Genomic DNA, 21,231 nt, shown 5'->3' on the forward strand with positions numbered 1-21,231 from the left:
CATTGTCTGCATGACTAACACTTCATATTGGACAATGGCATGGCACAAGTTACACGGACTTGTGCACATATGGAACCCTCTGTTAATGATTGCAGTACTCACACTAACTCACAAACTCGGCTGTTGAGGAAACGCTTCACAAAACTAAAACACAATTGCACATACGCATTACACATTTAGCCACAATAGACCTGCCTTGAAAAAGTTGAGAGAGATGAGCACAGTTATTGACATCAGTTCATCTGATATGCAGTTACCGTTGCTTGGCAACGGAGACCACCACCCGTTCATTGCAAAACTGTGCACTGTCGATACATATGGATCACACAAGGTTAACGTTTCATGATGTTATGTGTTCTGCGAACGGGACACCACAATGGTCAAGATGCATAACATTGCCAATGAAACCTCATTAGTCTTCGTTAATGGAGAGCGATCATCAACATGTTCAGAGGTGGTGCAGCTTCATGTAAACACACATGGACATGGCGCTCCCTAAATACGTGCATGCAACGGGATACAGCTGTTCGTGAAGGACAGATAAGGAAATTTTGATGTTTGTAGGTCATTGCAAAACAAGACGCAAACACGTTCTTAATGCAACCTGAAACGTCCACCGCTAATGCGAAACGCACAAAGGAGATGATGTATGACTGCTCCCACCTCGCCGTGCTGTTTACGGGGAGGTGGGGCAAATCAGGGTGGCATTATGTTGCTTTTATGCTGCCACCCCCACTGCTTGCATGCATCTGTGCACTTATGTGGTAAGCGAACGTCTCACTTCAACATACTGCCAAAGCAAAATTGCTAGCTCATGCGACATGCGAATTAGTGTGCATACATGTTCAGTGCTGCACAAGTATAGGCATCGTGGTTTGCATTGATGCATAGTGGCAATAAAAAATGCAAGGGTTAAAACCGGTATGTACAGTGTGTAATAGTGGGCGCTAATGGATGCAAATTTCACAAAATAATTACAAAGTACAACGAAGTGCTGCAAAGCGTCCCGCGCAGATGCTACACACACACATGCATGTAAGGCGAAGACTGATTTCATTCACAAAGAAATAATTGCATTTCTGCGGCGCACTGCAGAACAACGTCTACTAGCGATACAAACATTGCACAGTCATACCGACGGCTGAGCAATAACATGATCTTGTTGTGCAGTAATGCAATGTTATTCAGCAGTGTGTACATTGAAAAAAAAACAAACACACCAAACGTTGCGCACGGTACGAAAGACATGTTCGTGCAGCACGAAACTTTTCCACTGCTGTGCCTCCACAAAAAATGTGCACACGCAATAAACGAAGCGTTACGTGGTATGACACATCGCAGACCTTCTTTGCTGCGAATATGGCCTGTGTCTGTGCATTTACAATTCATTACGAATCTGCATACCTCTATACGGAATTCTCGTAATGCTGTCACACTAACACGACAAAAACAGGGTGAGCGCGAGACATGGACATACATTTCAATGAGCATAATCAGAACAAGGTGAGCACAGGAGGCAACATTTTGGCAAGTGGCCTCGTCTTTTTCTAGTACACATATGTTGAAAGCGGAAGCCAACGTTTCGACAAGTGCATTTGTCTTTGGTCAGGGCATCATCGGTTTTATATGTTGCCCTGCTGTGTACACACACCGCTGTTGTGCAGCGAAAAGGCTCAACCAAGTACTTTATAGTAAAGAACCAACACTAACGTATGTTTCCAACAATACAAACAGTACAGGCCTATTCGATGATCATATCGAATAGGCCTGTACTGTGAACATGAACGAACGAACCTGATACATGAACGATACATGAACGAACGAACACGCAAGCAATGAACAAGGAACATGTAACAAAAAACGAAAGGAAACAATAAGCTATGAATAAATACATAAATTACTGCGATTGATTAGTAGCCATAATTATAAATTACAAATAAGTGGCCGCCTATGTCAGGTGCTGCTGACACAGGAGGAATGAACGGGGAAAAAATTACTGGGGCTGCTGCGGCTGGTTCCCCTGCGGCAGATTCTGTTGCCGCAGGAAAACTGACAATGCCGCAGCAAGCGTGCACGCTGGGGCTAACTGCTCCTGGAGCAGTTGCAGTCGGCTTTCCTGACGCCCCATGATCCCGCCCAGTCGCTCTAAGGAGCCGGCGATCCTTTCCATCGCGGCAGTTTGCTGTGAGAGGAGCGGGAAAAAAGGCACTTCACATACGGTGTGTCCTCACGCGGGTTCCCTGCTGTGTTCGTTTGGTTTGCAGGACCTATGTAATGTTACGTCATGAACTTGCAAGTCTACCTTGTCCGATTTGTTGCATTCACACAGAACCAACTTGCACTGTTCCCTCTTGCAGCCTCACAGTTATGTTACACGTGTCGTAGTGGGTGTCCTTCTGGAAATGCCAGTGTGAACGTTTAGTGACATGTTTTTGCTGTATTGATATCAGTGCGTTCTCCTAAGCGGTACGCAGGTTAAGGTAAGAGGTGTTATACAAAATTTATTCGTGCTACATTTACAGACCCGCATCGCAATATTTCACTGAGCTAGTTGCGTCTAGGACCACACCTGCCAATGTAAGTTGCTCAACATGTCTGGCACACTTCGGCCAGTAGTTCTGGTTATATGGGGGACCTGCATATCAAAGGAGCGCTAGTACAGAATAATATTTAATGTTATTGTTTCGTTTGCAACAACAGCATTCGTCCAAATGTGAATCGCACATACCAACCCCACTGTACCACATCAATACAAACTCATTGAGGCGCTGCCCTCAGATGTATCCTGCAGTCTACATAACGTGCTTACAAGTGTACCGATTGCGGGATGCATAAAACAGCAATACAAGCTCCTCGTACAGTGCAACTAACCGCCTTATGCATTGATTCCATGCAGCAAAATAACAGTGTCGTCCTCACACTGCCGCACATCCCGCCATCCGAACTCTCATCCACGCACATACTTCGGTGCCTTTCAAATACATTTTCAAAATAGGGCGCCATGTTGACACGACGCCCCTCTGGCGGTGCTTGATGACTGACATACACACGCAGCAACAAAAACCGTCGGTTTATGATATCACCCAAATGTTGCTTCGCAACTATGTCAGTTGTAGGACAATTTATTCATTGAAATATAACACTGCTCACTTTCGGAGCCAACCATAGCCAGTGCCCGGAACCGAGCGATGGCCACTGCACTCGATTACGACTAACCCGAGTCGTTCTACACTCGCCGGGCGAGATCTCTCGTGCGATGTGAAGCGTTCGAGAGCGCGCGCTTGTAGTGCACGCTGACGTCACGAGTGAGCAGGCGCTCGGCTTATCGAATGTGACGTTCGCGGTGGCGAACTTTTCAGAATACGTCCCCTGCTGTCTTAACTCGACGCGTCTCCCCCTTTAGCCGCGCCACGCCTGCGCATGGTTTTCAGCGGGTCTGAACGGATAGGCAACCCGCGCAGGTTGCTTTATGCGCGCTTATTTGCCATTCGTCTTGAGTTGGGGGTCGCTTGTACCTTTACTACACGGGCGTCCTTCACCGTGGTTATGGCTAAACGCTTCTTTAGGCTCGTAGCGCAGCTCAGAACGAGCGAAAAGGAAGGTGGAAGGGGTACACGGTGCTAAACGCTGGTAGCGTAGTTACATGGCGCCCAACACGTCGGTCATGTCTGTGAGGTGACTTTAAAGAGAATGGAAGAGATAAGTGCAGTGCCGTAACTGTGTCTCACAGGAGGACACCTAACAGCACTGCACGGGGAAAGGGGTGGGGGAACAAAAAGAAATAAGGAGAGAGGAAAGAAGGCAGAAAAAGACATAAGAAGCGAATGCGGGGCTCAGTGCCGCGCTCTTGCGTCGCACTGCAAAAATCAAGTAGTGGCGCAAGCGCACTCTTGACGATAGACGAGTACGCTATAGGAGAAAGCAGCGCGTTGGTTGTGTCGCAAGGCAGTCTCAAACGCCGATACGATGAACACAAGTCCATGCGCTCCACACTGAAAGCAGGACAGTGAAGTAGGAGGTGCCCGAGCGTCTCCACATCGGCGCAGTTGCTGCACATGGGGCTGCCGTTTCCCTGCAGCCGGTGTAGTCTGGTGGCCGTCATGTAGCATTCGACAGGCAGGCGAAGGAGGAAGCGAGGGGGCGTACCTGCCGCAACGCGCGGGTCCGGGTGCTGCGCTCGGAGGGTGCGTAGAATCGTCGTCTTGGCCAAGTCGAAAGGGGTGACCGAGGTGGCGATGGGGAAGCGATCCGAGTGAGCCTCCTTAGCGAGGTCGTCGGCCGCATAGTTGCCCGGTAAGCCTATGTACGCCGGGACCCACTGCAAGGCCAAATCGTAGCCTCGCCCGACGAGATGGCGGAGTTTTGAACCCACCCGCTTAGTGCTTCGCAAGCATGCACAGTGCCGCGCGCGAGTCAGATAGGATCGCAGTGGAAACGACACCGCTCTGCTGTAGAAGTAGGTCAGGCTCAAGGTCGATCGCAGCGAGCTCGGCCACCGTCGACGACGAAGCAAACCGAAGGCGGCACTGTCGCGTAGCGGAAATGTCCGGCGCCGTGCACGCAGCAGCACCGGAGCCATCACTCGGCACAGAGCCGTCGGTGTAAAAGAGCAGCCGATCCACTAGGCACTCGTAGAGAAGTGCAACCGTCTCCTGCTACATGACACATACAGCTGTTCGGCGCTTTTACTTGGCACCTGGCACAGTGGTGGTGACGTCGAGTAGCGCGGAGTCGTGCGGCGAGAGCGGCAGAGGGAGAAGTTGCGGCAGCGACGCGATGAGTACGCTGAACTCAGTGCCACGCTGGCACATGCCCGAGCCCTCGAGGGTGTAGAGGCGGCACACGAGGCGCTGGCCCTGTGGCGAACGTTGGAGGCGCTCGATGTGGTGCAGCGCTCTCTTCCGCGCGCGAAGTGAGGGCGGCCCGTTTCCCGCTTCGGCGAGAGTTCCTCCCACTTGCGAACTGCGAGGAAGCCCGTACAGTTGGCGGATTACGGCGCGGTACTCCATATCGATGGCTTTCTAGTTGGCGGCTCTGGCGTTGGTGAGGGGAAGGGCATAGAGCGCTCGCGATGTTGTGACCGAGTTGTAAAGTCGGAAGTGCAAGTTTCGGTGTACAACCGCAGCCACGGGCGAGCAGAGAGCGTGCGACGCCAGCCACCTTCTTAGAATTCTTGCAGAGCTGGGAGACGGTGGCGTTAAAGTTGACCCGGCAGTCGATGTCGAGTCCAAGATGTCGAGTCCGGATGTTGACATCGAATCGCGGTCATTTATTGGACAGCGCGAACGCCTGCCCGTGCCGCAACCAACTTCCGGCCCATTACCCATCTCATTCCCTGTCAACGGCGAAATTTCCCGCCTTGTTACTAAATGTACCTACCGTATTCAATAAGTCTGCACTATAATTCAGTCTCGTCGGTTCGTGCAAGCGCTTCATGATGGCCGGAAAGTCCAGTCTTATTTTAAGTTACAATAAGGCAAGATTCGGGTTTAAGTCTGGACTTAGAGGCTCGGGACATCAAAATGAAGATTGAAATGAGGCCGGAATCTAGGCTGCTTCGAGCTGGCTTATCCAAAACTTATTCAGTATTTTCCAACATGGCTGCCCTGCGGTTGGACCGCCTCGAGATGCTCTCCGAGCACTTGCTGCGCCGCGAACGTGTGTTTCGCGACAGGACAAATGCGTTTGACGCTTTCAGCGAGGAGGAGCTGGAGCGGCGCGTACGCTTCGGGCGGCACGGCATACTATTTCTTGTCGAGTTCCTTCGCTCCGAGATCGAGCACCCGACGTGTCGGAGTGGTGCTTTGAGCGCCGAGCTGCAGGTGATGCTGGCGCTGAAATGTTTTGCCTCCTGATGCTTCTTGATTACTGCCGGAGATGTGATCGGCGCCCACGAATCGACCGCAAGCCGCACGGTACGCCGGGTTGCTCTCGCCCTCGTCCGTCGCAGCAGCCATTGGATCAGGTAAGCCTCTCTCCAACCATTTATTTTCCACTGCCTGTGTTTTAGGAGACAACTTTAGTACTGCGTCATGACGATAAATACGCAGCACGCAAGTGCTTTGCGAAACGTAGGAGCACGTGTCGCGTTAGGGATTTAGTGCTTCGAAACACCTACGTGCTTAGAAGGCGAGCGTTAGACGCCAGGCGCCTCGGAGCGTATTGGCCGCGTCCGCCAGTACGTCGAACCGCCGGTGAAACTAGGCTCTGTTGAACTCGCTTACGTGATGTAACGTGTGAGCGCTTTCCCGCTTCGTCGAACTTTAACTTTTAATAAGCTACGCTGCCAGAACGTCAGCTGCCGTACGTACGATGTCTCAAATGTTTGCACGTACTCGACTGCAACGAAGCTAACTGATTGCACGTACCGCGAAGGTGTCGCTCTCCGTGAATAACGTTTCCAGGCTCAAGCGAGCCGCTCGTCATTTTGTTCTTTCAAGCCGACGTCGTGCGTAGCGGTGTGGTGGTCAGCGCGAGATTAACACTATATACGTGTGCCTCCCTGAATATGTGCACGTGTGATTGTGTGCAAGCCCGCGCATGACATCGGCGTGAATCTAATGCTATCTTCGACTGGTCGCCTCCATCCTCCGAGGCAGAGTAGGGCAAATCCGGCGTGCCTCGAACTCGGAGGCCGAGTGCAAGCGCTCAAGCCGAACGTGTGACTCCCCCTCGGAGGAGAAAACTGCAAACGCGGAAGCACGTGACTATAGAAAAAAATCCGGTTTCTAGTCGAAGCCGTGTCGAAGTCTAGCCAATGTTCCTGACGCTTTCAAGCAAGATGGCAGGCGTGTGGCCGTGCGGCGAGACCACGGGCGGGACGCTGGAATCCAGCAGGGTATCGTCGCCAACTCCGCAGATTCTTTTCGCCTCAATGATTGTGGACGGTAAGTTTTTGTTAAGTACTGCACCAAACCTCTGTATGAATTCTTGAACTGCTGCAAACTGGTTATATTGCCCCGGCTTTGTTGTGAGAGTTTGGTACTCCTGTGATAGGTTTAGACAGTTTTAGCATAGCGTAAAGCAGCAAACGCAAAGAGTTAGCGTTAGCGTTGCGTGCACCACACTGCGCATACGCTGTACGTAAACGCTGCTGGAGCGCTTACGTACGTACGCTATTTACAAGATTTGGCGGTGAACGGTAACGCACGCAAGGGGAGCCTTACGTACGGCAACATGGCGGCGCCAGTCGAAATGTGAGCAGCCCGCTTCAGATCTATCGAGTCGTCGGCCTGCACTGTTCGGCTCAATCGTTCCCCACTAATGCTCGTGTTCGCTTTAGATTTGTGTGATGATGCTTCGACAGTGGCGCACAGGTGACAAATGGGCGTTGTTTACGATATACGTTCTCGATTAGCGACGCAGTAGGCTTAACGAGACGTTCACGATTAGCGACGCAGTAGGCTTAACGAGAGGGTTTGCTAATGTTTACTCATGTTAGCTGTATCCGCCTCGAGATGGCGCCCGAGTGTATTTCGCTCGTTCGCTTGTATAGCCGCATGTCACGTTTTCCGCGGCAAAACACAGTAGTGTGGTCGGTGCTGTGGTCACAATGCGTGTGCGTTTTACCAACGACGACGATATGAACCTCGTGAAGGAGGTTTTCGCCTTGAACCCATTCGGACGGACGTCAAGGTGGGCGTCCGTTGCAAAAAATTGGGAAGTGGGAAATTCGCTTTCTGGAAGCGAAATTGCCGGCGAAACGTCCCCTCCGGAATAGCTTCGATGTTGAGTGGCTTGCGTTAGCGTTGCGTCGCACGCTAACGCAAGGATTTCACGCTATACTAAAACTCTCTAATTAAGTTGTGGGGTTTCACGTTACAGAGCCAGGATATAATTATACAGGATCCGTCGTATGTGGTGGACTCCGTATTGTAACCACCTGTGGTTGTTTAACGTGCCTGCCATTAGTCGCTAGCCTCTTTCCTTAGCAGTGCGGAACCAGGAATACTGCTCAAACACTAGTGTTGACAGAGAACCTGCATTAAAATAATCAGTTTACTGTAGCCGTTCAGTGTAAACAGTTGATTCGTGGGGACGCAGCGGATTGGTGGAAGTATCGAGTGGCGCAGTTAACCATTTAAAACGTTACTGATTCCAACAACGTTGCGCTGGCATGTTCTTGCTAGCTGGACTGGCGATGCTTGCCAAATGCTGCATTTATCAGGCGTGTGCGCTTGATGTGTATATGTCGTAGAAAACAGAACCAGCCGAAACAACCGATGACATAAGTATAGATTTTGTTGCAATGTGCTTATGTTTTATGGGGCATTTGCCTATGAGGCTGAAAGTTATGTTCATCTGCTATAATAGCCATCTTCGTAAAATACATGCCTTTTAAGGGAGCTTTTAGCTTTTCACTTCGACATGTGTAGTAGCTGCTTTTTTAAGTCTATCTTCTGTGTAGTTATTATAGCAACAGTCTGCCCATATTGTGCGACTGTAGGCATGCATGCCATTTCTCCCTATGGCACCCAATTATATTAAATGCTGTACTGTAATGTAAGGTTGCAGTGTGCTTACAATGTGACTCACGAAAAGTGAAAGGCCAGAATCCATCCAAAGGCATGCTAAGTATTGGGTATGATCTTTTTCCTGCCGTTTCTGAACACGAACACTGCGTTTCGATTTTATAGCCATTAGAAGCTGAACATCTGGCATAGCAAATATGATAACGAGCGCACTATATTACTGTGTGTGTAACCACAATGTGTCGGTAATTCAGCACGGTTTGCATAAAACAGCTGTTTCAACTAGTTAACATGGCAAAATAGGGATTGCTCTCTCACAGCCATCTAGGCTTGCAAACTGAAGACATTGGTGCATATTGTTCATTACACAGTGCTACGCCATGGATTTTTTAGTGACTCAGAAAGTCATATCAATTCACACTGCACAACTAGCTTCTCAAGTGCCCTGGACTAGGGGCTCCACCCACTCGCTTTCTGCATTTTCTTTTAAATAAACCTTTTGATATATATATATATCCCCAACTCTAGTGGAAATACACTCCATGTATCTACACTTCATCTTGGACATCATGCTGCTTCAGCAGATATTCATGGTAACTGGCATATTGTTATGCTAAGTGTTCTAGGTGTGGCATCACAGAAGTTAGTATTAGCTGGATTATCATAACTCTTAAAAATAAGGTGTAATATTGACCTTGGGTGCACTGAGGGTTTGTCATTAAATCAATTTTTTTTTGCTTGCATATTGCCTCCACAAACATGGCTAAGGGCTTTCTTGTGCTGCCATATACAGTTCTACATTAAAAACGATGAGCTCTTACTGCAGAAAGTATTTTGGTGAATGCAATAATGTGATATTGGTTATGAGTATTACAGCGTTGTAGAGGATGAGCTCAAGGAAGTAAATTGGGCGGGCACCCTTCATCTTTACTTCCTTTTTCTTGTCTGTCGCACTTTTCATGCATCGCTACCAACTAGCCTTTTGAGAATTCTGTTCTGTTGTCTGTTATTTGTAGTATCCTGGGCTCCTTCATTTGTGCTAACCTTGATAAGCACTCATCCTGCCTAGTTTCTTGTTCTCATCATGTGTTTCGCTGCTGTACTTGTAATGAATCTTTACGAACTAGCCCAGTTGTCTGTTCTACAATCTGGCATTGGTTTGTGTAATCACTATTAAGCAGCCTGCTCGACCTGACTGATTGAACTTGTTTAGAGATGAAATAGCCATGTATAAAAGTTGTGCATGTTTTTGTCTTGTACCACAGGCACTGCAGCAACTGATGCACTGTCAGGAGGTCCTGCAGTTGAGCAACATGTGCAATCTGGTGGTTCTTCATCAGTAAATGGTATGTAAACATTTCCAACTCGTTAGAACAGCAACTGTAGGCACAACTGCAGGACTACTGTTTTCAGCTTGAATTTGAAAGGCTGTTTACCGTTCCTGAAAGTTTCGCTTGTTGAACAAAGCAGTGAAGTCACTTGAGTGTGCATGCTTTCGGCTACAGCTTTTTGATTGTATTTATTAAGGACTCGTGTAATGCCACATCAATGCGGAAAAGAGCAAACCAGCTACAGTAATTACCTAAATATTTCAACATCACCTGCGCTGGGGCTGCCTACAACATGAAGCATTCTTGTCATCACATTGCAGTGCACTGTACGCAGACGGAAGAACACTAAAAAACTAATTGTGAAAGCATTGTAGCAGTAAAATTTTTATGTCAACATTCAGTAGTGTAGCAAAATGCAAACGACTAAGCCATCATAACTGTTACTGCCTCATCTCTGCTGCCCTGATAATGCATTTAAAATTTGTAATGCAATATGTGTCAAAGCAATAATAACAGAGCTATTGGACGCCCACTGCAAGGCTTGGGGCAGTTGCACGTGTTGTGTCAACTGATGTCATTGTTTCCCTGCAGATTTCCAATACTTGTCATGCCTAATTTTCTGCCATCCTCAACGCGTGTCCCTTGGTGACTATCTATTGTGCACATAAAATGGTCCGCAAAACTCAACTCCGGCTTTTTGATCTCAACAAAAAATTGAGTATAAATGGTTTGTCTCGAAATATAGGCTAAACCTGTTTTCACCTGTTCAATCCATACCAGCCTTTCCATATTCCTTAAAATTTATCCTATCGTTTTCAGTTCATTGCTTGTAGCTAGGTACTCAGTTTCTGAACTTTCTTGACTCAAACATACTTCGATTCTGTAAACAATGCTCATAACTAATTTTTCTTCAAAAGCAAAACGTTACAAAGGACGCTAAAGAGGGATAAATTAGACTGGATTCGTTAGCTGCAATACCAAAAGTACCCATGTCACCTTGAGTGCGGTCATGAGAAAATTGGCAAATGTGCAAAAACAAATGAAATGATAATGCCACCTTGTAAGTTCCCATACAGGCTCCTCATGGCATGATTCTTGACGGCATCTACTCAGGGTTAGTTCACTGTTTGTTTGCAAGCAAAATGACTGCTGAAAAGACTCAACCTAGCAGTCACTTACTTCTTTGCACCGAATTTTCGATATTGGTCTTGCCGGGATGTCATAGAGCATAGAAAAACTGATTTCCTGAGTAATTGTCACCTACTGTGAGATATATTTTATTCTATCTAATGTGCAGTTCAGCTTTGGCCACTTTAGGTCTCCACCCCATGCACTCCTGCACACCTTGAACAAAGAAAGAATACTGCAGGGATTTGAATGTAAAATGCTGCCAATAGGTATATTTATATATTTATCGCATGGTTCCGGTAGACTTAACCATCTTACATTGCCTTCAATACCTGAGCAATATGGTGTCTTGGTACAGCTTTAAGGTTAATGTGAAGTTATTGAATCGCCACGCCCAATGTATAGTTTTCAATGAAACCAAATCCGAATTCTTATTTATCAATGCAGGAGTGCCTCAAAGTGCCGTTTTCAGTCTGTTATAGCTCCATCATTGCAGGAACAATTCTATAAAAAATTTAGCATTGACATTTGCTACACAGGTATCATTTTTCTGAATGCAGTTATTAACAATGAATTCTCTTGTCTATGAGTGCCACATATAAAAAAGCCTTCATAATTGAGGCACTGCTGACTTACTCATCATTAACACGTAGAAAACTAAAGCTGTTGTCTTCACAACAAGAAATACAGTATTATTAGAAACCACGAATCAAATTGTCTGATAATACAAGTATCCCACATGTAAGTGAGATAAAGTGTGAGTGACATTTACCGAACCTCTTGTCACAGAATTCACAAGTCAGCCATAAAAATAGCAACCTTTAGAAAGTCTGCATGCTAATGAAGGTTACTCCAGCTCAGGTAATCAGGCTACTTGTTTACAACTTCCTTTTTCCAGCCACCTTGGATGCACTCATCTTGCATGGGGCACCACTGCAGCTTAACCTTAAGGCAGCTTTTGCAAAAGAAAACGATTCGCATCATAGCCAGCATTCTTTATGGTTAATAATAATGCCTTGCCTCAAGAGTTTAGGATGATTTTTTTAAATACTTGCCTATATCTGTGATTCGTCTGACGTAAAAGGCTCAGAGAGAAATGGTGCACTACTACACAACATTTCTAAACTAACTAAAATCCACAGACATGCCACTTTTGTCGGTCTCCAGTTTGGCACATTCTCTTTAGCAGAATCAACTATGGATGCCAAAAATTACAGTCCCAGTTACCGTTCATCACAAATATTTTGCTAGCACTTAGCATTAGCCCTGACACTGTCATACCTAAATCACAGAAAGAACACTTCATTCAAAGTATACTTTAACATAGTGCACACATGACTGGATTTATTACAGCTTCCATTTTATTTTCGCTCTCACCTCTTCCGTCTCATATTCTTCACACTTTAAAGAAGTGTTCATTTGCTCATTTTTATTCTGCAATACCCAATTGCAAAGTTATTGCCGTATTAAATTATATTTTTATGCTTGCTATATACGTATACACGGCAGACATTTTTCTCATTGCTTTCTACTTTATGATATTGTATTTCCATTATTTTCATGTGATTTACGCGTGGCATATATTCTAGTGAACTTGGCTTTAAGTTTACAGCACCCTCTGTTAGCGCCTGATAGTTGTGTTCCATATGTTGCAGCAGATGCCTGGAAATGTGGCATGGTACCCGTCAAGCCCACATAACTGCTGAATTTCTCGCTCCCTCCTCTTAAGATGCAAAGTAACGCCAGTTTTCAGAACACTTCCTTTAAAAAAAGAACTGCTGAAGTGTTGGAAAGCACTGAGTGCCATGGCCTCCCTCATGTGCTGACACCATATTCAGACGAATAATTTTTCAGGAAAATGTTACATTACGTTTCTTCAGCTAGCAACCTACTATAGTCTGCAGAACCAATGCAGATACATTCTTGCACACAACACGTCAGGCTAAACTGACGTTTTTTAGTGTTATTTTGTATTTGTTCCGTTACCATCTCAATTGTATCTTCGTTCAGGAATGTAAGGCAAAATTGACTGCACTGATCACCTTAACAGAGCAACATTATGTAATGGTACTGTCTGGTAATTTTCCTCTGTTCAAGGTTATCTGGTGGTGCACGTGACAGAGTTAGAGCAGTGCCGTATACCTATTCAGTTCACAATACAAATTTTAGCTGTGTATTCGGCCCTTTGTGCAACAAACTGTTTTATGCAATGGTTCTTTTACAATTGTAATTGCCACTTGTCTAATACTTTATTTTAAACATTTTCCATTTCATTTACAGCTACCTGGACTGATGGAGAGACAAAGCTGCTGCTCGATTATTATGCCAAGTATGCGCCATATGTGGGGCCAATGAAGAAGTTCAAATGCAAGAGGGCAATGTTTGAGCAAATTGCTCGCGATATGTTTGCTTTACTCAATGTTGTGCGAACTGGTGTTCAGTGTGAGAGTCGTTTCAAGACCATTGCGAAGCGCAAACGCAATGAGGATCGCAATAATCGCACATCTGGCCATTCACGCTGTAATGTGGCATTTGAGGAAGAGTTTGCATCGATTCGAGCTATAGATGACAGCCTAGAACCAGAAGTTCTTCGGGGAGTCAAGAAAGTGATGTACAAGAGGCTGCCTTCTGCTGCACATGCCACTGCAAAGGACCCAAATCTTGAATCGTCAATACCATCAAACTCTGGTGAACACAGGCACGGCTCCGTCAACACAGCACCTCCAGAGCAGGTGGGAAATGGCAGGCTGGACTGTGATGGTACTACACCCAAAGGAAGACCTGAGCGCCCAAGAAATCAACGGCCAAGTACTGACCGCATGAAGCACATGAAGATGTTTTTTGATGAGATGTACAAAGTAAATGAACAGCGCGAAGCTCGAAAGGAAGAACGAGAAAGAAAGCGTGAGGAAGCCCGCGCACGGCGACATCAAGAAATCCTTCAAGCACATGCAGATTACGTGGAGGCACTGCGGGAGATTGCCAAGGAAGGGAGAGTGAGCGCAACCCAATAGCTCTTGAGACAGTGAGGCACACTGTAAATAATGTTTGCAACATATATTTATTTTAACTCCAAAGCGGTGGGACATTTATTTACACGATTTGCATTTTTTTTTATTGCAGAAGGAAGCCTGCCTTAAATTTGCTTTGTGTAACAGAATTGTAACAATGCTTTTGTTAATAAAAAAGAAAACGTGTTACTGCAATGCCTTGTTTTCAATGAGAAGTGCTTACACATTCTTCTCATGCCATCACAAAAGAAGGAGCAAACTTATAAACGCTGTGCCAGGTTGTTCCGCTTCAGTTCCCCAAGGTGCCGCAGGGCTGACTCTCTGTGTCGTGGCACACTGGCTTGCTTCCCTGAGTTCTTCCTCTTGGAGAATGTGATGCTGAGCGATGTCTTGTTGTCTTTCCTCCAGGTCGTCATCTGTTAGAATGTCATCGACGTTTAAATCCCCAACGTCTAGGCAAATATTGTGCAGTGTGCAGCAAGCAATGATGAATTGCGTTATTTTGTCCACAGTTTGGAATTCAATGTACCGCAGTTGGCGGAACCTCTGTTTGAGACGCCCAAATGCATTTTCGATAATGACTCGTGTTGAAGAGTGACGGTGGTTGTATACAATCTGCGCATCTGTCATGTCGCCATAATCTTTGTATGGTGTAAGAAGGTGTTCCCTTATTGGGTAGGCAGCATCTCCAAGAATGTGGTACCGGTTGGTTTGGCAGATTGTTGGTAGGTCCTCATTCACTGTTGACAGCCTAAGGACTCTGGCATCGTGGATCTTGCTGGGGGTGCCTGTAAAAACGTCTTCAAATCTCCCATTGCTGTCGCATATGCCTTGCATGGTGATTGAAACTTGGTCATGTCTGTTTGTGTATGTTGATCTCAGTTTGTTGTTGGGGCATCTGATTGGAATGTACGTCCCATCAATACACCCAAGCACGTTGGGAAATCCAGCAACCTGAGGAAAGGTATGTTTACTATGAAGTACCCACAGCTGCTCAATAACACATGCAGAACTTTACAAGTGTTATCCACATACAAAATATGTAAAAAACAGTGAATGAACAAAGCAACATATAAGGTGCAGTAACCATAGGGAATGCTTTTCTGCTTTCCCATCCACTGAATTTATTCAGTGCTAAAGCACATTTCCAAATATGCGAGCCAGAAGCAATGGACCTAGATCAATGATGAAATTCGCGACTAGCACCTGTACTGCTCATTTTGACTAACCACACTGGCCCGAACACGTTCTTGATTTCATTGTATGACTGCGAATGCAAGAAAGCAGGAAAGTAGCTAGTGCTCGGCACGTATGCAATGGCAACCGTTCCCATCACTTTTTCGGTTTGCTTTGAACGCATGCACCAAGAAAGTAACCTTACCTTTTCAAATTCTTTTGCAACAGCTTCCTTGTTGCTTGAAAAGTAGATCTCCTCTGGTGCTATGCTGCACATGAAGTTGAGCACCCTGTTTATAATCTCTAGTTGCGTTGATTCAGGTGTGTCAAAAAGTACGGACACCTCCCTCATGGAAGCCTTGTTGGCCGCGTACCTGGTAACACAAAAGCAATGAGCAGTGAACTGCACTACCCCATAACGAAATGTTATGTTTCGCATTGTGCCTTCATCGCAGTGCGTTCGTCAGCTCTTCACGTCAGATCGCATACTTTCAAACTTGGGAGTAGCTTACATATAAACATCGTCATATATGTGCTAAAATACGCATGGCAGGTAACAAGAATTCTGTCGCAGGGGCGTTATGCATACCGGAATATTATGCGGCTACAGCGCACGTTTCATTTCCTGACCGTTAACAGTGCCCGTCAGAAACTAGGCGTGTATTATTAGGCCGGAAAATGCAGACGTATTACCCTTAAAGCGTTCACCACTGTTTTGATATTTGCTTCATTCATTGGCAGACGCTCATATTTTCTTTTTACAGCATGCGCACCGTGCGGCTACGCAGCGGAGACACGTCGTGCAGTTAAGTCATTGCGCACATGCTTTTCCTATCCGTGTTTCATTCCGCATTCAAAGCCACGCTTGAAACAGAGTAAAACCTTACGCATTACGGTTTCCTTACCAAATGAAGGAAAGCATGTGCTCCTCGGCCGTTTTAGCTGGTGAGCCACCGTGCCGTTGGTTCGAGGGGTAGAAGCTGGATTCGGAGAAACGCTCAATTAAGGCGTAGCACGATTTCCTGGGGAGCCGGAAATTCTTGCGAAACTGATGGGGGGGGGGGGGAAACGTATTCAGTTTACTTACAACACGATAGTTCGCTGTAACGACCCACCTCTTTCTCTGAGTACGTCCGAACAACATTCTTCACGTAGCCGGTGACTTTCGGTGTTCTGTTAGGCACGTCGAAGAGCTGGGCAAATTTCTGCTCACAAGTACGGTTGAAGTCGTCGTCATCGCTCTCAGAGCTCTCGCTGCTTGATTCCGCGTTTGCCAGCAATGGTGAGGGAATCAACGCACCGCTCAAACGGATTTTTCGTAGCATTTTAAGCGAAATAACGCAGGCACCACATGACACGGGAATACCAGACGACGCCGCCGCGACGGCATGTTGTGATCACGTGACCGGAAACGCTCTCAATCTCGACGACTGCTCCGACGACAGGGCTCGGAGCGCCTCAGAGCGCTCGAAGACGGAGGAGAGTGATCGAAAAGAACCAGCCGAACGCAACCCGAGCACCCTCTTTCAACCAGCCGAACACAACGCTGCTCGCGAGAGCGCTCTAGAGCGCTCCGAAACGACCAGTCGAAGATAGCATAAAGGTGACCACCCTCGTTTTCTTCCCAGTTGGCCGTCGCCTAGACAGGTGCGGGAAGTCCAAGGCTGCTTCAACGCTGTCGCTGGCTTTCCGCGCGTCGTGGGTGAAATTGACGGCACGCATGTGCGGACACAGGCTCCTGGAGAGCATGAAGAAGCCCACGTCAATCGCCACTTTTATCACTCCATAAACGTGCAGCTGGTGGTTGACAGCCACTGCCGCGTCATCGATGTCGTCGCACGCTGGCCGGGCGGCACTCACAACGCACGGATGCTGGCGAACAGCAGTGTGGCCGAGACAGTGGTGCTACTCGGAGGCAGTGGTTACCCGTGCAAGCCCTGGCTGATGACGCCGTTCCGCACTACAAACACGCCCGGGAAAAGACGCTACAACGCTGCACACGGCACAACGAGGGCGATTGTGGAGAGGTAAATCTTGACGCTTCGGTCGAAAACAAACACAGGTGCCTATACTTTATTTCGTATACACGGTATCGGGAAGTGAGCAACACATGAAAAAGTAAAACGCACACAGCTCTATGCAGCACACGATTGAGCTCTCATGCCACCACGTAACAACATAACAGAGGTGTGCATTATTAGTCAATTTGTATTGGTTGCATTCTGATTGTGCGGGTCAGACATTGACGCATTAAAGCAGGCTGAGTGAACATCTTCCTTAAAATATGTATGCACTATGGTTATCAGCAGCATACTTATATTTTGTAGCAATAATTTCACTAAGGCAGGTGCTGATCTGTTATTGTGCTTGAGTGTGCTGTGCTCTTCACATTTTGTTGTGATATTCTGCCAAGTGAAAATATGCACTGCTCAATAGAAAACGTAACTTCCAGAATGTGAATGTACAGTATGCAGTTTACAGATAACAGCCGGAAAGACACGTAGCCTGATGTAGACACATGAACCAATATTTGCATGCTACAGCTATGTTTGCGTGTGACTGTTCCAATTAACAGTGTCCCCTTGCTTTTGTAGGTCGATCGGGCAGCTGAAGCGGCGCTTCCACAGTTTGCATGGGGAACTGCGAATGGCACCTCACCGGTGCTCAGCTGTCATCGTCGCCTGCTGTGTGCTGCACAACATTGACAAGGTGTACGCATGCACTAGTGATGATGAATGCCTGCTTCCACCAGAGGTGCCAACTCCTCCCAGTGACATGACTGATGATCGCAACACAGTGCGAAATGCACTGGTGCAGCAACACTTTTCTTAGTGTAAGTATGAAATTTTTATGTAAATATGAAATACGAAAATGGTAAATATGTTATTCCTTGTGTTACTGTTCTAACATATCGTGCCCTGCTGGACTCCACGAAAGCCCTTGCTGAATGCGCAGTGCTTTTGTCATATATGCTGACAACCTTAGACAGTGAACAGGAACACATTTTATTGTTTGTGTACACAACAAAAAACTAAAACTTCAAAAGGTAAATAATTGCACAAGAAAACGTCAATGTTAACAAAAAGTCAAGCAAAAAATTTACTGCTTAGCATTTCATGTCTGTAGTTAACCTCGAGTACAAAAGATGATTGCGTATTTAAACCTTGTTCTTTATAATAAAAGTGGTGCATGTTGCCAGAACAGCACAAGATTAGTTAGGGAATCATGGCACATGAAACCATATTATGTATGCAGGAGAACCCATACACATAGGAATCGAATACTGCTCCAAAATTTGGTTACAAGAGACAAATATCACCTAGGTATGCTCTATTCCGTTAATGTGATAAGTATGCAAGCGTATCACAGTCGTGGAAATCAGTTATGATGTCAGTTCTGAACTAATGGCACAAGAAAAATGCTACCACTGAGGTTTATGCCCCCAACATACACGTATGTTGCCCCGGACAACAACAAGTCCCTGTTTGATTATGCAATAGTGTTATCACAGTTGAGAAATAGCTAGAAAGTGGGTAGAAACACGGACAAAGAAAAATCCTGAGTGTCAAAGGCCAAGCAAAGAAATTAGGTACAAAAATAAACGAAGGCATTGTTAAGGAATACACCTGAATGCTTTCTGATATAGGTGTTTTAAACTTAAACTAGATGATTGTGTCTGCAAACATTGCTCATAAGACCCAGCTGACACGCTGCCATAACAGTGGAAGTTGAAATAAGGAATGACACGCCGAGCACATCATGAACAAAGAGACAACCCATCCACTCGACCTGCACATTGTGTTTCAAGAAAGGGTTGCAAGCACACTGGGCACATATCACATTGCAATATGCTTTTACGTCAGTGTGAAAACTACATATTCATATCACGTGTGCTGTGAAGTGCAATCCCAGGAGGACGTAATTATCGAGAGCCTTAAACTACACCGTCCCTCATAGCCTGAGTTGATTTGGGACATTAAGCCCTATTAAGTCAAACCATATCATGGCTCAGAAAAAAGGGAAGCCCTAAAATGCAATGCACCTCCACAAATAACAAATATGCATCTACAAACCTTGCAGATAGCTTTAGCTCAAGTTATTCTTAACATTTGTACCAATAGAAACGTCATTAGGAAAGATGATTTATAAAAGATAATCCTAGGTATAAAGCTGACTGATAATTAAAAATAATGTGGGACCACTCAGTTCCCTTCCCCGCCATTTGCCCTCTCATTGGTTTTTCCTTTGAGTTCCAGCTGTAGTTTTAAGATCTCGAGCTTATGCCGCTCTTTTTCTGAAACGCCTCTGTTGCTGCTAAAACTACATCAGTAATAGCTCCATATTTGTTAATGACGGCAACAGCAGCATCGCTGACTGCCTTCCAGCCTTCAGCTGCTTCTGACACTTTTGCTGCTGCTTCTGCAGCACCTTCCGCTGCACTCAGTTCAATATGAACAGCTCTTTCTTTGCCTTCTAGGACAGCATATTCCTACTAAACATTTCTTCTATTCAGCTGGATGGCCTCCTGGAGGCCATGATTCTGCTGGGAGGAGCGTGGAGCCTGAGGCGCCACTGCTGCTGCTGCTGCTTGTTGCCCTCTTGTGTTCAGGGCTGCTTGACCTCCTCCTGCTGCCGATGGCGCTGGAGTGGTGGCTACTGTTGCTCCCACCACCACTGGTTCCGGGACAGTGTCATCGTGAAAAGGCAATGCGTCATCTTGTTGTGATGGGCTCCCTTGGTTGCCCACTTCTGAGCCAGCAGTGTCCCCTTCAGCTTCTGTATGATTCGATGAGTAGAACATCGCCTCATCGACTGCATCCACAGGGGCTTCATAGTCCGTGTACACCTCTGTCAGATTGCTGTTATTTAGCTCGTGTTGCCTTGGGTCATCAGCAGGGCTTGACAAAGGCCGGTAATCACCATCATCATGGAGCCTGTGTGAATGATTTGCACAGTTAGTGTTCCGTAATATGTATAAAGAGGGGAGTGAACAGAATGACAAACACTGACAGAAATTCATTTCTGCTTGTTTCAATGTGGCAGCTATGTACATAGCTTCGATTTCATTCTTGTGAGGTTACCTATTTGTACAGGAAGTGCTGAACATTATGGACTCGCATTGTATTAAGTGTGTTTTGGTCTTCGCTAAATGCTGAAAGTGTGAAAATTTTATTTTAAGGGCTTTCTCATAAGCAAATTGGGGCCATTATGCACGACAGCAACTTATGAGTCATGTTTTGCAATGTACACACAGCATTATAGTAATTTAATCCTACCATGTGCATGTGATTGCATTCTCTAATTCTTGTGCCAGATTTCAGTGTATCTTCATTGAGGAGCAAATACAAAAAATATACGTTGCACTATTTCCATACCGCAACACTTCATCCTAGTGGCTGACATATTGACCATAGTGCCTGCACTTCATTGCACTTGGGGAGGTTTTAAACTTACTCGTCTAGATTGACAGCGTCAGGTATGCCCTCTAAAGTTGGGTTATTTGCCCCGACGACGTCCCTGACAGCCTCCAGCAAGGCAGGCAACTCATATTCATTGCTGCCAGCACCTGCACACGTTAAGAAATATTGCATTAGGAACTCATATAAGCATTGCATTGTCTTTGAATGTTTAACATCACAAGGAAAACGTCAAGTTAACATGCCACACTCAGTAGCCATGCCCAGCAGCAGAGATTCTGTACCGTAGGCTGCATTTCTATGCAGGACGTGACATTATGTTGATTGCTTTATTCCTTTAATCCAAGAGATCGTGGTAATGACTTTGGTGTTGTGCCTGGCAAACACTATTCAACCAAGAGTTTTTGTGTATGCCACTGTCCTACTTCTTTTGTAACATTTGTGTATAAATATTCACTCATTGTCTCTCTTGCTTGAGTATAAAATAAACTTTTTTATATGTTGCTACCACTGATGCTGGCTCGTATTCTGCTCCGTGTACTCTTGCCAATTATAGTGTGTGCCGGGACTGCCAGTTGCTGATGAACTTCAATTGTATCACGAATTATGAAGGTCGGCAAGACAGACATCATTAAGCCCAAGTGAGCAGACATTGCAAGTAAAAGAACAGCACAGAGACAAAAACAATCGCTGAAAA

At 46.1% G+C, this 21,231-nt stretch overlaps 2 protein-coding genes and 1 pseudogene across 2 annotated transcripts; 2 read left to right on the plus strand and 1 right to left on the minus strand.

Annotated features, from left to right (window-relative positions):
* Positions 1-5,597: 5,597 nt before the first annotated feature.
* Positions 5,598-20,907, plus strand: LOC139049258 (putative nuclease HARBI1; annotated as a pseudogene).
* LOC139048434 (uncharacterized) lies at positions 6,739-14,125 on the plus strand. Its single transcript, XM_070522822.1, has 3 exons — positions 6,739-6,887; positions 9,737-9,817; positions 13,211-14,125. Exons 1-3 carry the CDS (start codon positions 6,758-6,760, stop codon positions 13,942-13,944), a joined length of 945 nt encoding a protein of 314 aa, XP_070378923.1. The 5' UTR covers positions 6,739-6,757; the 3' UTR covers positions 13,945-14,125.
* LOC139048680 (putative nuclease HARBI1) lies at positions 14,182-16,628 on the minus strand. Its single transcript, XM_070523172.1, has 4 exons — positions 16,233-16,628; positions 16,023-16,165; positions 15,323-15,491; positions 14,182-14,895 (listed from the first exon to the last, which is right to left on the minus strand). Exons 1-4 carry the CDS (start codon positions 16,440-16,442, stop codon positions 14,182-14,184), a joined length of 1,236 nt encoding a protein of 411 aa, XP_070379273.1. The 5' UTR covers positions 16,443-16,628.
* Positions 20,908-21,231: the final 324 nt, after the last annotated feature.

This window comes from Dermacentor albipictus, chromosome 8 (assembly GCF_038994185.2).
Source record: "Dermacentor albipictus isolate Rhodes 1998 colony chromosome 8, USDA_Dalb.pri_finalv2, whole genome shotgun sequence".
Classification (NCBI taxonomy): Eukaryota; Metazoa; Arthropoda; class Arachnida; order Ixodida; family Ixodidae; genus Dermacentor; species Dermacentor albipictus.

Bases quoted from the DNA above. Each gene is read 5' to 3' on its own strand.
- LOC139048434 (XM_070522822.1), top strand. From the start codon at position 6,758: ATGTTCCTGACGCTTTCAAGCAAGATGGCAGGCGTGTGGCCGTGCGGC. The intron at 6,888-9,736 runs GTAAGTTTTTGT...CTTGTACCACAG, and splicing joins CGCCTCAATGATTGTGGACG to GCACTGCAGCAACTGATGCA. The intron at 9,818-13,210 runs GTATGTAAACAT...TTTCATTTACAG, and splicing joins TGGTTCTTCATCAGTAAATG to CTACCTGGACTGATGGAGAG.
- LOC139048680 (XM_070523172.1), bottom strand. From the start codon at position 16,442: ATGCTACGAAAAATCCGTTTGAGCGGTGCGTTGATTCCCTCACCATTG. The intron at 15,492-16,022 runs GTAAGGAAACCG...TTGTGTTACCAG, and splicing joins CACATGCTTTCCTTCATTTG to GTACGCGGCCAACAAGGCTT. The intron at 14,896-15,322 runs GTAAGGTTACTT...ACCTTTCCTCAG, and splicing joins TTGCAAAAGAATTTGAAAAG to GTTGCTGGATTTCCCAACGT.